General features: G+C 42.0%; 1 protein-coding gene across 4 annotated transcripts in view; it reads left to right on the top strand.

Moving 5' to 3' along the window:
• LOC107373568 (calcium-dependent secretion activator 1) overlaps nucleotides 1–16,698 on the top strand; it is a 603,181-nt gene that overhangs the window by 405,516 nt on the left and 180,967 nt on the right. For all 4 annotated transcript variants that reach the window (XR_011520070.1, XM_070549106.1, XM_070549105.1 and 1 more), the window contains one exon: nucleotides 1,734–1,881. Coding sequence is in view for 3 of the 4 variants with exons in the window: in XM_070549106.1 (XP_070405207.1) it covers nucleotides 1,734–1,881 (148 nt within the window). In the remaining variant the exon portion in view is untranslated. The remainder of the gene's footprint in view (nucleotides 1–1,733; nucleotides 1,882–16,698) is intronic.

The raw sequence follows: 16,698 nt of genomic DNA, 5'->3' as shown, positions 1-16,698 counted from the left end.
TCTGAGTGAACAATGATGGTTTGAATTAAACTTAGTTCTTATTAGAAAAGATGCATCAAACACTATCTGTCGTGCACTGCCTCACCGTACGAGGACCCCCTTTCAGATCCAGGGGACACCTTGGCTGGCAGAGAAGACGAAGGTGTGCTGACGACCTGGTCCAGAGTTGACCTCGGTACACGTTGATGAAGCGTTTAGCAGATGCGCTTTCTTAAGTTTAAATTACTCAGAAATCAAAGACTCTGGACGAGTCTGCGTTAGCGGTTGCATTTCAGCTATTCTGTCTGGCTTGACAGGAATAACGTGGGGGGGGGGGGGGGGACAGGAGCCGGCAGCTCCCTTCCCCGTGGTGTTTGTCCAGCACGTCCGCTCTCTCTCGTTGTCAAACTCGAACTGAATGACTTACCAAAAACCCAGTTCTCTTCCCAAAGCAAACTTGTGCGTCAGAGCAAATGTGTTTTGGGAGTTTACTGTGAGAGTGTGTGTGTGTGTGAAGGTCATTATAACATCTTCAAACATTATTTAAGTATTGATTCATTATAGTTCATTAGGATTACCCAAAGCATAATAATCATTCATTTGATTAAAACACATTTATAATGAGCAAAATGATAAAATGATTATTCAACACTGAATATAATGAAAAGGAAGTTTAAGACTTTGTTTTGTTATGACTAGATTTCATGAGAACTCCATCTTCTGGCACTGCAGGTGTTAGATGTTGTGGTTTCTCCCAGACTTGCTGGCTTTCAGGTCTTAATCTGTGGGTGAAAGTTCTAAGCGACCCAGCTCTTGACCCAGCCGGGCAAATACAACCTTTGACACAGAAAAACCCATATTTCCTCACGTTACACTATATTGTATATGACTATATTGTATATGACTAAATTGTATATGACTATAATATATATTACTAAATTATATATTACTATAATATATATTGCTATGTTATATATGACTATATTTTATATGATATATATGACTATATTATACATGACTATATTGTATATGACTATATTGTATATGACAAAATTGTATATGACTATAATATATATTACTAAATTATATATTACTATAATATATATTGCTATGTTATTTATGACTATATTTTATATGATATATATGACTATATTATATATGACTATATTGTATATGAGTATATTGTAAATGACTATAATATATATGACCATGTTATATATGAAAATATTATAAATTACTATATATGTGTGACTAATATGTATGACTATATTTTATATTACTTTATTACTATATTACATATTACTATATCATATATTACAGTATTATATATGATTATATTATATAATCTTGATTTAAACACTTATTTTATAATTGTATTTCACTGTGTGATTTTTTTATGCTGTTCTTTTTTCTTATTTTATCTTTGCTCATCACTATGGTCAGCTGTCATGCTGTTTTAACATGTGCTAAAGAAATAAACTTGGTATGATAATGTTTATTGTTTATTTAAGTAGTTTATAATAACGGAATCACAGTCAGTATTTCTTGGTTGTTAAAACATATAAACTTCAATTTCCTATCACCACATGGCAACCCACAGAAACTGAAACTGCAGTAACCAAGGCTGACCACAGGATGTCACTGTTACTTAATTCTTACATAGTTCACCTTTAATCTTCATTAAATTGAGAATGTGATTTTAGATTAACGTTCTTTTAAAATGGCTTTACTTTTGGACATGTTTGTTTTGAAAGGACACGAGCTGCGTTTGAAGCTAAACTTCAGAGGAGCAGTCGGACCACAGACTTCCGTGTGCCACAGTCCATCTGCACCATGTTTAATGTCATGGTAGACGCCAAGGCACAGGCTGCCAAACTGTGTGCCATGGACCTGGAGCAGGAGGTGAGAAGCTTCTTTCATTCAGCTTTGTTGTGATAATGACCTCTTTTCAGTCCAAATACTTGTCATGGTGTTTTTATGTTAGCTGACTTTATTTGTACATTTTTAATTGTGTATGTGCCGTGTCATTCTCTGTTTCTTCGAGTGCTTTTCTTTGCTGGATGGAAGTATGTTAGACGATGGGTATGTGTGACAACAAACTCACCCCAAATGCCCCTGCAGCCTATTCTGCAATAATTCCCCAAAGCATAATTAGTCATCAGTTTCTCTAGTCTGTCTTTCATCACTTGAATTGTTTGGATTTTATTAGCATATGTGTAGATGGTATTGAATATACATGGGATTAAAGTGAGAAATCTCATGTTTCACAGAATTTCCAGACTGATACCATTTACCAACAATGAATTAATTATTTCGAAGTCCCTTGCTGTTCTGTGAAAGGAAAAAAAGGAGTCATGGCAGCAATTGTGGCGCTGAGTTTCTATGAAAGCATTTAATTTGTGACTGAGTTTTTCTTTAGGCCTTTTTATTCTGAGACCTTTTAGTCTGACTGACCTTTTTTATACACTTTTTATTGTACCTGAGAATATTTTGTTGGAGTAAGCAGAAGTTTATATAGGAATAAAATTCACAAGGTTCTTCACAAGCACAATAAAAACATTTCTTTATAAATACAGGGATCCTTTGTTTATTAATGCCTAATTAGGGCTGTTGGTGGTGCGACTATATTCTGAGACTAATCACCGTTCAATGATTACCACAATTATTTTGCATGAAGTGATTTCACATCCGTATTAACACACACATTAATCACACACACCTTCTATGAAGGGTTTTAACCCCCGAAATATCTGTTGTTCCTTTTCAGAGATTTTACTTAGAAAAATTCACTCTACTACTGCTCTGCAATGCTGGCGTTTTATCTCCACCAATAACACAAACCTGAAGGAGTTCTGCTGTGTGATGGAGTTGCTAATGCTAACAGTTAGCTTCTACTAGCTGAGACATTCCCTGCTCTTTCCTGGACGCTAAACCAACAACAGCCTTCCCCGTCGTGAATCCAGACGGGTGAGTCCATGAATGTTAGTGACGTAGATCTGTCAGGATTTTCTAATCCTAGAGTTTCACCGTCTGTTTTCTATCAGAAGCTACTGCAGGAGATAGGTGTAGGAGACTATTTTCATGTTTAGCCTGCATGAAACACTCAGAGTGACCAGTTAGGATCAGAAATACTCATTAAAAATGTTTTTTCAGTGAACCACACCTTTAATTATATTTGCCTAAAAGCCTTTTTGAGATTCTGTAAAAAGACAAAAAGGTTTAACTGACAGCTGGTCAGGGTTAGCACTGAAGGATGGAGACTCCTTCATGAGTTAAGATGCTAAACTCCTGCTAGTGCAGTTATTATGAATATTATTGATTACTTTAATGTAATTTCTACTTGTTTGTGCTTTTTTCTGATTTTTTCAGTAAGAATTAGATTTGGACAAAGATAAATTATGTCAGTGATTTGTAGAAAAGGAATTACAGAGAGATGTTGTTGATTAAATATTTAAAATGGCTTGTCGTACAGTTTGTTGTAGACAGGTACAGGGGAAACGTAGAAGAACACAATATGAACTGTAGTTTTCTGGATTGTTCTAATATTACTGTTAAATATGTTCATAATAAACGTAATCTGAGTCAAGTGGAGCTAATCTGGCTGCGTGATGATGTGAGAGATGATAACAAGTTGGGAGTGTCACAACTTTTTATCTGCCAGATCTGCAGCTTTGGAGTCTAAACTATCCCACACAGGAGACTCGAGGACTTCCTAGGCTGAAACGGAGCGGTCCCTGTGTTGTTGATGCTGGTTAGGTTTCACTTGGCTTTGGTCCACTAATGTTTTTTTATTTGCGGTGTTGGAGACGTCTTTACGGTGGGTTAACCGCAGCGTTTCACACTGTGGTTAATGGTCAAACCAGTTAATCCTTGCAGCCCTAGCTTCCATTTGTGGTTGTTGTAGAAGAGCAGCTGAGTAACCTCGTGGAGTTTTATGACGACGGTGACTACAGACAGGATGGCCCACCAGTGACCGTGCACTCTCAGCTTCTACACAAGAGGGAGAAGAGTTTATGACAGGAAATGGAGAACCACCAGCCCAAACTTTGCCCCCCGGCTAGGTCAGCTAGGTCATTTGACATGAACACCAAGCCATGATTCCCACTCTTCCTGTGATGGTCACCAGGCTGGTCCATCCAACGGTTGCCACTTCTATCACCACGAAGATCTAAACGGTCCTTCGTGGAGTGAGGATGAAGTAAAACATCTTTGTCTGCTAATGCAGCAGCAGACCTGCCAACCTTGTCAAATATTTTTGAGTACCACTTGTGCGGCGTTTTTTGCGAACTTTTGCAACGCCATTGTTTATCACACTGTAATCTCCCCATTCACTGAATGGAAAATTTTACACACACACACACACACACTTGGTCATAGTTCTTATTTTGACTAGTAAGGTAAAGACATTTTTACAGTTTGATCTGACTCCAAAGTCTCGGTTTCCTTATATAATATTTGTGCTTATACAAGTTACTTGCATAAAATTTTTCAATACAAATTAATAAAAAAAACATTTATATGTATTTCATGGTAATTATTTATTTATTTTAACTTAATTTTTATTTGTTTCACATAAATCACATATAGAATTGTCTTCATTACACATGCTGTATCATGCACTGAGTAGCATTGTGGCATACCCGAGGGACACAAATAAAATAGAAGTAACATAATTGGAGACAGAAGAAACAATAATAAATAACCAACAAGCAAAAATAAAAAAAGGCAACAAATAAATAAATAAAAAAGGAACATGATATCTTTGTACCAGTATGTTGATAGCAGCCCTTAGGGGAAAAACATGTTTTTCACACGAGATAACATGTGATCCCATGTGCAAAACATGTGCCAATATGTTTTCACTTGTGGTACACATGTGAATCAGCCACCAGTTTCAGATGTGAAGAATCAAACATAAGTCCCGTGTTTTTTCTATGTATTTCACATATAAAAAACATGTGATAAACACAAATGCAAAACAAAAAGAAAAGACATGGAGAACGCATATGAAAACTCATGTGAATCACAGGTGAAAGCACATACAGAACATGATAGGTATTTTTTAATTGTTCATCTTTGTTGTGAAATCTTTTCCTTTGTCTATGTGAAGAGTTACCTCACCCTTAAACAGGGATTTGTTAGGAAAAACCTATCAAGCAGAGTTCACTCACCCTTGCTGCTTAAATGTGTTAGGAAAAACCCTGACCTAGTTACTTGTTTTTACGTTTGGGTGTTTTCAGAAAACTCCTTTCGGCTCGAGGTGTTTTTCCATTAGTTGAAGCAAACTGGTCAGACAGGGGTTTCACTCTATTTGTGGGTGTGTATGCTCAAATAAAAGCTCTCCACAAGCTTCGGCTCTTTGTGAGAGGAATCATGGCTTCTGACTTCAGTGTGTCTCTGTGCCTTTCCCTCACCCGTTGCAAAGGGAGCTTTGTAATGTATTTTGAGGTTTGTTACAATTTACCAAATTATCTATATGTGCTTTGACTTTCTTTAAGGTAAAAGAGGAAAGGAAATATGGGAGAGAGACGATGGCAAACTCTGGAGGGGGTTTGGGCCTTCAGATCAGATCAGATTCAGATTCAGATTTATTGGCCAAGTAAAATTACATTTACAAGGAATTTGTCTTCGGTAGATGTTCGCTCTCTAAAACATACAACAACCATAATGAATGAAGAATAAAAATACCTAAAAACACATAAGAACATGTATACCCACACACATGTTCATTTACACACACACATATATACATACACACACACACGCACGCACAAACACACACTCACGCACACACACACACACACACACACATCCATAAGCATACTGATTAAGTATTAAAAACTATAATAAAAGGATGGTAAAAGGATCTACAGATTCAGGAGAGAAATGGCTGAAGGAAAGAAACTGTTCTTGTGTCTGGTAGTTTTTGTGTACAGTGATCTGTAGCGTCTGCCAGATGGGAGGAGATGGAAGAGAGTAGATGCAGGATGTATGGCATCTTGGACAATATTCTCTGCCTTTTTCCTGGTCCTGCTGATGTACAGTTCCTGGACAGAGGGCAGTTGGGCACCAATGATTTTTCCTGCTGTTTTAATAATACGCTGTAGTCTGCATTTGTCCATTTTTGTGGCTGACCCAAACCAGACAGTGATGGATGAGCAAAGTATGGATTCGACTGCAGCAGTGTAGAAGATGATCAGCAGCTCTTGTGGTAGGCCATACTTCCTTAGTTGCCGTAAGAAATACATCCTCTGCTGAGCCTTTTTGACGATGGAGTTGATGTTTGTCTCCCACTTCAGATCCCTGGAAATGATAGTTCCCAAGAACTTGAATGGGCTGTTGGATATTGTGAGGGGGGGGCAGCACTGTGGGAAGCTTCCTAAAATCCACGACCATCTCCACAGTCTTAAGGGTGTTAAGCTCAAGATTGTGCTGACTACACCAGACCACCAGCCTCTCAACTTCTCGCTGATAAGCAGACTCATCACCATCCTGGATGAGCCCAATGACAGTGGTGTCATCTGCAAATTTCAGGATTTTTACAGCTGAGTCATTAGAGGTGCAGTCATTGGTGTACAATGAAAAGAGCAGTGGAGAAAGGACACACCCCTGTGGTGTACCGGTGCTGATCAGCCTTGTGCCAGACGTAACATTGTTCAACCGCACATGCTGGCTCCTATTTGTCAGGAAGCTGGAAATCCACTGACACATAGCAGGGGAAACAGTGAGCTGAGAAAGCTTTGAGGTGAGGATTTCTGGTATAACGGTGTTAAAAGCAGAGCTAAAATCCACAAACAATATCCTTGCGTAGGTCCTTGGTTGATCAAGATGTTCCAGGATGAAGTGCAGCCCCATGTTAATCGCATCATCCACTGACCTGTTTGCCCTATAGGCAAACTGCAGGGGATCCAGCTGGTGGCCTGTGGTGCTTTTAAGATGGGACAGCACCAAGCGCTCAAAGGACTTCATGACTACTGATGTCAAAGCCACGGGTCTGTAGTCATTCAGTTCGGTAGGGGAGGACTTCTTCGGTACTGGGATTATAGTTGAGCTTTTGAAGCATGATGGAACCTCACACAGCTCCAGCGATCTGTTGAATATCGTTGTGAAGACAGGTGCTAGTTGGACAGCACAGGTCCTGAGGCAGGAAGGAGTTACTCCATCTGGGCCTGGTGCCTTCCGTACGTTCTGTCTCCTAAAGATGTTGCAGACATCCTCTTCCTTCACAAGGAACACAGCTTGTGATTTAGAGGAAAGAGGAGTAAGAGTGTCCAGGTGAGGGGTGGCGGCTGCCGCTATGCTGGAGTGGAGGAGGGGTGTGACATTCCTTTCCTCAAAGCGACAATAAAAGCCATTTAGCTCCTCAGCAAGGCCATGATTAGCATCAGAAATGGAGGATGGTCTCCTGTAGTTGGTAATTTGCTGAATGTTTCTCCACAATAATGTGTGGTTGTTGGCTGTAAACTGGTTTTTTCAGCTTTGCTGCATACTTAATTTTAGCAGCTCTGATCTCCTTGTTCAACGTGTTCTCTCTCTCCCCTCTGTTTCTAATTGTGTAAGGTGTAAGGTGTGTTATTTCAGGTGGCGCTTATAAAATATCTAACAGTTAATGGTGCCGAAACCCGGGATAGCAGATGCCCTCCGGTGGGGGATCGCCTTCGGGGAGCTGCATGGCCACTTCCTCATCAAAGTCCGGTCAGCTGAATTGTTCTCCGGCCGGCTGCTCCGCAGGCGAGCTTCCACCTACGGCTCTCGCTCTACCGGGACGAGGAATGCCAAGTGAGTACCTAAATTAAGTTGCACCCTTTAATTTTATAACTAATTGTCAGTGTGGTTTACGCTGGTAGTGATTTTTTGCCATCCACGCTCGAAAGACGTTTCGGGCCTCGGCTGATGGCTAAATTGAGAGCTGCTGAACTTTATCCTGGACTCCGTTTGCCTCAGGTAAACCAGCGCTGCGTTAAAGCGGCCAACCGCAGTTGGCATAGACACACACGGTCTCAGCTGCCGACAGGAAGGATGGCAACCTGCATGTGGCACTGCAATGAGAGTGATGTGTAGCCACATTAAAGCGGATAGTAATTTGAGAGAAGAGGAACGCGAGGGAGGTTGTAATCCAGTTGGTGCAAGCGTACACAGGCACCCCACAGCGAATAGAGAATGAGAGAGATGGGTTGGGTCGTAATAGGGTTGGATGTGCAATCACTATGTAAAACTCACTGACGATTGTATTGTTAAATATTTCATGGTGCAGAAAGGTACCCAAGTTAATCATCGTTATAATTGGCTAAAGGAAACCAAACCGTTCTAAATTCACCCCTTGTCGTTCTGTGGTCTGTGTAACAGGAAAAACCCCGGCTGTCTGCTGACTCATTGTGTTTCTGTGGTATGCGTGCCTCAGGACTTCAAGGAATGTTGAGTGTGTGTAAGGCTCAACTGCAGTTCTGAGCATCGGTGTGTGTGTGCGTATCTGGGTTTTTGAGTGTGTGAATCCTGCAGATTCTGTTCTAAGTATGATTGTGTGGCTGCAATTCTGAAGTTTTAAGCCGGCTCTGTCTGTCTGTTTCTCTGTCTGTCTGTGCATGTATGAGACAGTATGAATCTAGAGGTACTGGAAAAAGGAAACTAAAATTCTGAGACGGTGTGTTCAGTTGTGTGTGTGTGTAAGTGTGTGTGGAAAAAAGATGAATCTGAGGAGGAAGCTGTTTATCACCAGCAGGGTAGCTACAGAGGGAAGTTTAATCTCCAGAGGGGTGGTTGTAACAGCAATCAGAGACAGTGGTCCTCACTAGACCACTCACAGCCACTCGTTTGTTGGACTTGTGGAGGTCAAGGTCACATGTCATGTGACTGTCCTTCCCAGTCAGATGGCCCAGATAACAGAGACCCCAATAAGGGTCCCCAAAAGAGGCAGGGGTTTCCAAACACAGAGGAGCCGACCTAGCTGTGAGGCCTGATCTATGTCCACAGATGCCTTCTCCTACTGGCGTTAGTTTAAGAATGTGGTTTGGGATGGTCTTTGTTTTCACTTGGTAAGGCTGTTCCTTCATGGAATGCAAACCTTAGCTCAGCAACCTGTTTTGTTTCATTGGTTAGACTATGTAAATATGGTGTAATTGTAACATTTGTCATTTTCTTTGGAGAAGTGAGCAACTTTTATGATACATATTGGTAAAATTCTCCAGTAGGACCATCTGAGATATATTCTTGTGTCTCAGGGAATCTGTTATGAATATGGATGAAAAGCTTGGTTTAAATGGGTTTATCTTTACTTTTACTTTTTGGGAGTGTGAAGTTTCCAAACTACACATCTAGATTTCAGGGGGTGACAACCAGTGTTGGGAGTAATGCGGTACAAAAGTAATTAACTACTGTAATGCATTGCTTTTTGCTGTAATGTGGTAATGTAAGGCATTACAGGGAAAGAAAATGGTAATATTTACTCGGTACAATTGTCAGTAACGCGGTAATTACAACGCATTTTTAAACCCAGAATCAAGATGCGGGTTTCCTAAAAATTCAAATTGAGGGAAGCCTGAGAAAAGATCCAGTATCCACATATATGACCTCATTTATGGACTCAGCTTTGCGGGCATTCTATGAGCAGAGAGGACGCAGCGGTGACGGCTCAAATACTCCAGCTGCGTCCTGCGTGCGGCCGCTGTTATATTCACAAAATCGCTCCACCAAAACAAAGTAATTCGTTTGCGATTGTTTATATCCGCCCATATTCTCTGGTACTTCATGTACTTTTCAGCTGAGTTCATAATCTGTGCGCCGGTGATTTCAACTCATTGCTGCCGGAGCGCAGCGCGAAGCTTTTTTTTTTTTTTTTTTCGTTCGGTAGATCCCTTTGGCTGATTAGTTAGAAAGTAAGAAATCTAGTTTACAGTTTTTCTGGAAGACGGAGAAAACATGTAGCATGCAGGAAGGTTAGAGAGAGAAAGGGCAGGATATTATTCACATAAAATCAAGAAAACAAAACAAAGTGCTTGAAAAGAAAAAAAATAGGTAGATTTATCCCCAATACACATTTTTACCAGTGAAAAGCAATAATATGTAAGCATTTAATATTTATACATGTGATAGAATCAGATCACCCCAGAAGTCAGTCCCACATCCAGGGCCGTATCAAGGCATTTGGGGACCAAGGCAAAATAGGCTTGGAGCTCCCACCACGTCACTCCCTGCTCAGATGGCCCTATAAGATGGCAGCTTGCTGAGAGTACAGATTGTTGTTGCTTTTATTTAATAAACAATCATTTTAAAGCACTGTTATTATATCTGACTGCTTTTAACAACAATCCTAGCTCAGAAACCACATCACTTTCCACATATATGGCATGAGCTCACTGAGCGTCACATGACCAGATTCATATTGAAGTTGTATTGGTGAAAGTAACTTAAAGTAATGCAAAAGTAGTGTAATGCCTTACATTTTAAAATCAGTAATATTGTAATGTAATGAATTACTTTAAAATGAGGGTAACAAGTAATAAATAATGCATTACAGTTTTGAAGTAACTTGTCCAACACTGGTGACAACCTAAAACCCCGGGTATATATATATATATATATATATATATATATATATATATATATATATATATATATATATATATATATATATATATATAAGGCTGTAGTGCCTGATTGCATACAAAACTACAGATTGGGCATTCCAAAATAACGGTTGTCATCATTTGAATCTCTCTGGTTCCCTGATATTCTGTTAAATCTTCCTTTTGATCAAGCAGAGTTCACTCACCCTTGCTGCTTAAATGTGTTAGGAAAAACCCTGACCTAGTTACTTGTTTTTACGTTTGGGTGTTTTCAGAAAACTCCTTTCGGCTCGAGGTGTTTTTCCATTAGTTGAAGCAAACTGGTCAGACAGGGGTTTCACTCTATTTGTGGGTGTGTATGTTCAAATAAAAGCTCTCCACAAGCTTCGGCTCTTTGTGAGAGGAATCATGGCTTCTGACTTCAGTGTGTCTCTGTGCCTTTCCCTCACCCGTTGCAAAGGGAGCTTTGTAATGTATTTTGAGGTTTGTTACGATTTACCAAATTATCTGTATGTGCTTTGACTTTCTTTAAGGTAAAAGAGGAAAGGTAATATGGGAGAGAGACGATGGCAAACTTGGGCCTTCTCTCTCTCCCCTCTGTTTCTAATTGTGTAAGGTGTGTTATTTCAGGTGGCGCATATAAAATATCTAACAGAACACACATGAAAAGGCATGTGGAATACACGTGAAAACACGTGTGGAGTACATGTAAAAACACATATGGAAACTACATGAAAAACACAGGTCAAACACAGGTGAAAGTACACTTGGAACACACATGAAAAGGCCTGTTGAAAACACGTGAAAGCACATGTGTAACACATCTGAAAAAGCATATGAGAAACATGAGAAAAGACATGTGGAACACATGGGAAAACTTGTATAACACATGTTTATAACAGAACAAACTATAAATGTATATGTATTATTACAATAAACCACAAAGTAGTATAATTTACATAATAATTTATTTTCATAGAAAAACTATAAAATAATCAAGTTAATGCAGTGAATAAATAGAGACATATATTAAATAAATAAATAATAAATCCCTATATATTCAGTTTAGCAGTAAAATAGTTAAGATACTCAAACCTTTGAAAAATGTACACAACCATTAACACCACTACACACACAAGACACCATATAATACTTAAATAAGTACAATAAAAATAGGACAAAAATATTCCTTAGGCAGCAATAAAAGTTATAATTTAGTATTACAAAGACTTTAAGATTATGATGTGGACAAGAGTGCTCTGTCCATAGAAAGCAGATTTTGATGGATTCAGAACTTTTTAAACATTTCTAAATTAGTGAAAAGCTAGCATGAAATCTGGGTAGCACAGAGCTTGCACATTAATCTCGTTCTAAGCTATTGGCTAGCAAACAAATTATATAACTATTATCTTTTTTATATACAACACATTTGTCAGACAGTTGCCCCATATCTAAAGCAAACAACTCAGTAAATGTGCGTGGCACGGAAATAACATGTTTAATCTGGCACTTAGACTGTCCATAGCAGCCTGTAAGGAACAACGCTGGTTTTGACACACTTTTTTTTTTACTAAACACAATACATGTTCAGTACCATCATGACTTGTGACACCGACAAATGAGGCAATTTGGCAAATACTGCCATCAGATATCCTGACCAAACTGTTATCTCGTTTAAGTTTCATTCTGTAATGAATACTCAAAAACAGTTGAAAGTTGTGTGTTGCTTTGTGCTAAAACATCGCTTGATCTCTTACACAGTGACCAAGTTGTTTCTCAACAGCATTTCTTTCAGAAAGATTGAGTGGTCTAGAACAACCTTGACCAAAATGCTCCGTACCGTCCACTCTTCTTGAACGTTTATTTATACTATAGCTCTGTATCATAGAATAGAACAGCTGCTTTACTGCTAGTCGGGAATTTTTCATCACAATCTCCCCAATATTCTCCACATGTTAAAGTAAAAGAAAAGATGTTACTATCTATAATGGTACAGATTGGGTACCATTGTATAGTTTTAACAGAAACCCATTGCAACCTTCAAAACTGTATGCACTGTAGCACCACAAAGGCCCCCAGTTTCTTACACTGTCACTGAGAGGAAGAAGAATGTGAGCATTGTTTGTCACATGCAATTTACCATATAATGTTTCAAAATCACACAAAAATTAATTCCGGTATTGAGATGCATAAAAAAGCTCTAACTGTGAAATGTATTCTGTTTGTAACACATAAATTGCTTGGCACAAGAGAAGAAAGTGTGCAAAAAATCAACCAGGAAGAATAGATTTCAAAGCCATAGGGGCATAAAACAAGAGACAAGCTTGCCACTCTGAGGCTTTCCAGTAAGCCCTGGTAAGAAGCGACCTTGGCAACCGAGTGATTTTAGATGGAGGTTGAAAATATTTAATCTTTCTATCAATTTCATTTATTTTTGTACCTATATACCAAGGCTCTTTGTGATAAGAACTGTCAAACCAAAGGTTAGACAGCTGTCTCATGACCCCTGAATTAATGCAATGCATTGACTCAACAATAAATCCTGAAACAATGTCAAAAAAGGGAAGTGAACTCAAAATTGTTGGACCTTTCACACCCAAATTATCACCAACCACTACATTCCTTCCAAACTCAGTCGTATCTGTATGACAACCAGTAGCGGTTTTAGGCACGGGCAGACAGGGCAGTTGACCGGGGCGGCATTTATTCATGACACAAAGGGGCGCACAAGCGTTGAGTAAAAATAAAAAAAGAAAGAAATCTGCGCCGCGCCGAGGTTTTCTATTCTATCTGTCATATGACAGTGTCTGGATTGGAAACAGCAAGTTGGCACCCCCTGCAGCTGCAGGCGCCCCAATCACAACCGCAATACAATCCTTTTTTTTTTTTTTTTTTTTTACCGTGTCCTGTCTGGCTGTGAAGCAAGCAGAATTGATGTCTGAATGCTGGTAACAAACCTTACAGATTTACTCTCAGGTGGAGCATTAAAGCATCTGCTTTTAATGTCACGCCTGATACTTAAAACTTTATTGTTATTGTTGTTGAATGCTTTGTAATTCCGACCAGACACGGAGACAGAGGTGAAAGAGAAAGGAAAAGAAAAGGTGGGGAGAGGGGGGGGGTTCCACAAAAATAAACCATAATGAACAAGAGTCTGCTTCCAGACCTGCAGAAAAAGACAACAACAAAAAAAAAAGGGCAAAAAAAATGGGACACAACAACAATACAACAAGATCAAGCTATCACTGCGTCAACTTGATGAGGAAATATATAATCAACATTGCTTAACTGAAGAATCACAATAATAAATCACAGTGCATGAAGTGCCCACCATAGTCTTAAGACCTGTGTTGAACGTGCCCAAGCCCATACTTTTGAGAGCACCATGTGAGCACCTGTGTGTGTACACGCGCTTGTTTATGTAAGGTTTCTCTGTAGGAGCGTCCAACAGAGAGTGTGAGGGACCACAGATCCGCCCCCCCCCCCCCCCCCCCCCAAAGATGCGCAGGAGATGGGGGGAGCTCCAAGTCTCAGAGATCCAGGCGCTGCCCCAGAACACAGGAACCCCAAGGAGACTGCAACCAGAAAGGCCCCTGCCCCCCTCGAGAGGCACAGAGGATCGCCCCGGGGGGCCACAACCAGCAGCCGGCAGAGTCCCGGGAGACATCATCAGCAAGCCCTCAGGCCCGCCCACAGCCTCCCACCCCCTAGCCGGCTGAGCCCGGGACCCAGTGACCCGGGACCCAGCAGAGCCCAGGGACCCAGACCCCACCAGGCAGCCATCGGGATCTATCAGGCAGATGCCAAAATCTTAAACCCCCAGACCCGGTTGCCACGAACACTCAGGCAGACCAAGGCACAACCCTCACACCAGGTGTGGCAGGGGGAGGGGGGACGAAGATCTATATCATCAAAAGAAGTTCCAGGAAAGAGGAGGAGTCAAAGGCCCCACCTGACATATACAGTCATGCACAAACACAGCCACACACTCCCTTCCTCATGCTCACACATACACATACAACCAAAGCCTCACAAAAATGCACGCCGGACACCCACTCATGCTCCCCATACACACCCTATTCACTCTGGTCCCGGTACTGCTGCACATTGGGTACAACATCACCGGTAACCAGAGTTTGACCCTTTCTGCTGGGGTACTGATGAGCAGCCCCCCCCCCCCCCCCCCCGCCCAACGCTCAGCACAGCAATCTACCACCCCAGACCCCAACCAGACGGCCAGATCTCCCTCCTAGCCTCCAGCCCCAGGAAGCCAAGCAACAACAGAGGTGGCTAAGACCCCTAGTCTCCCTCCGCCTGCTCCAATATAGTGTTGTGTGTTCATGAGGTGTATTCCATGGCTGTGGTGAGCGGGCAGTGCGGGCATCATCCGGCCTATGCCAGCTGATGCCACCGCACCACCCCACTTACACCCTCAGCCCTCTGTGTCTAAGTGCGGTTTAAAATTGGAAGTGGGCACCGGCACCCGGAAGGAGGCTGAGATATCCCCCTTCCAAATGCTGTTGAATGTGCTCACTCCCAAGGCCCTAAGTGTGTGTTTGTGTAGAATGTCGTCAGTGGAAGTGTATAAGGTGCAAATAAAATTGGGGGGCAGGTTGCCACAGGAATGCGGAAATGGGGTCCATACCCGCACTCCCTGACTTGCCCACTCCCCAAGGTCCTATATGTATGTTTGTGTGATGATGTGAGGGAGTGCACGAGGAGAGAAATATGCGGGGATGGGGAGGAATGGCTGGTTGGGCTAAGCCCTCCAGGGAGCCAGCTCCCCTACTGGCCCCAATAGGCACCTCTGTTGTCAACTGGCACCCAGGGCATGGACACCCCAGCCCATCCTGCCAGGGCCCAAAGTAGCAGCATTACAGAGCCTCACGGAGTCCGAGGGCACCAACCCAGCCCCACCCCAGCAGAATATCTATGCCCGTCCCTGCATTTGCACAACTTCCAGAATATAAGACATGGGACATCCAGGTAAGGTTGGGTCCTCCCCCTCCTGGACCTCCCCCTCCCCTGTGATGGAACGGCAGAGGAGCCAAGGTCTACCTGAGGCCTCCGAGCCCAGGTCAGGCACTGCTGCGTGTTCCTGCCTTCTTCCCGGCAGCATACATGTCAGGACCCAACCCCCAAGGCCCCGCCCAGATCCCCACACGGGGCCGGCCACCCCGAGCCCACAGGCCCCCACCCAGACCCGCCCAGGGGCAATGCAGCTGCCAGGCAGTGACCCATGGCTGCCGCCAAGATCCCCAAGGGGCCCCACTCACAACCGCCAGTAGTCCACCCCCCGAGGCAACCCAAGCACCTCCAGAGGGGGGCAACGGCCCCCCAGTCCCAGACACCCCTAGTGAACCCACCTCCAGGGAACATCCGGATACTCCAAACTCAGACCCCCCCCCCCCCCCCACCCACACCATCCCGCAGGACAACATCAACGGCCCCCCACCCTCACTATGTGATGGAACTGATCAAAGGAGCCCAGAGAGATTGGTCTGAAGTGGAAGCAGAGGCTAAATCAAGTGTAATATGATCTAACAAAAGATTTCAATACTGGTTAATGCAGAGAGTTTCTCTATTTTTCCAATTCAAGATGGTAGTTTTCTTAGCGATGCATATGGCAGTCAGAACCATGTGAACCACAGATGTTTCACTCGGGACATCGTCCAGGTTTCCCAGTAGACAAAGAGAGGGGGTGGTTGGGATATGACATTTCAGAGACTTTGACAGGTCTTCACACACTCCACCCCAAAATTCCTTTGATTTCATTTTGAATAAATATTTAGAGTGCCCAGGTAGCACATAAACAATGCAATTTAACGGTTTTCTTAAAGTAGGAACGTTTAACCTGTGCGGCCAGAGCGCTCTCCTTCCTTCTGCTCTGCGTAAACCTGAACTGATCACCTACTTGTGCGTAATCAAATGTCAATGGGGACAAGATATAGCCATGATGTTCACTTTTACCTCAGACTGACTTATTGCTGTTTTATGGTGTGGCTGAATCTGTGATCCGCTGTCATGCAGACCGGAATAACAAATGCTGCAGTAACGTGAGATGTGGTCAGGTTCGGAGTCACTGGCTGGAGCGGACCCGACTCATCCCAGAAGCTAATATCTTAATTTGACCTTGAATGAAAAATAACCTCTTAAA

Source organism: Nothobranchius furzeri, chromosome 3 (assembly GCF_043380555.1).
Source record: "Nothobranchius furzeri strain GRZ-AD chromosome 3, NfurGRZ-RIMD1, whole genome shotgun sequence".
NCBI lineage: Eukaryota > Metazoa > Chordata > Actinopteri > Cyprinodontiformes > Nothobranchiidae > Nothobranchius > Nothobranchius furzeri.
Note: the sequence above shows the minus strand (reverse complement) of the source record. Positions and strands in the feature narration are given on the sequence as shown.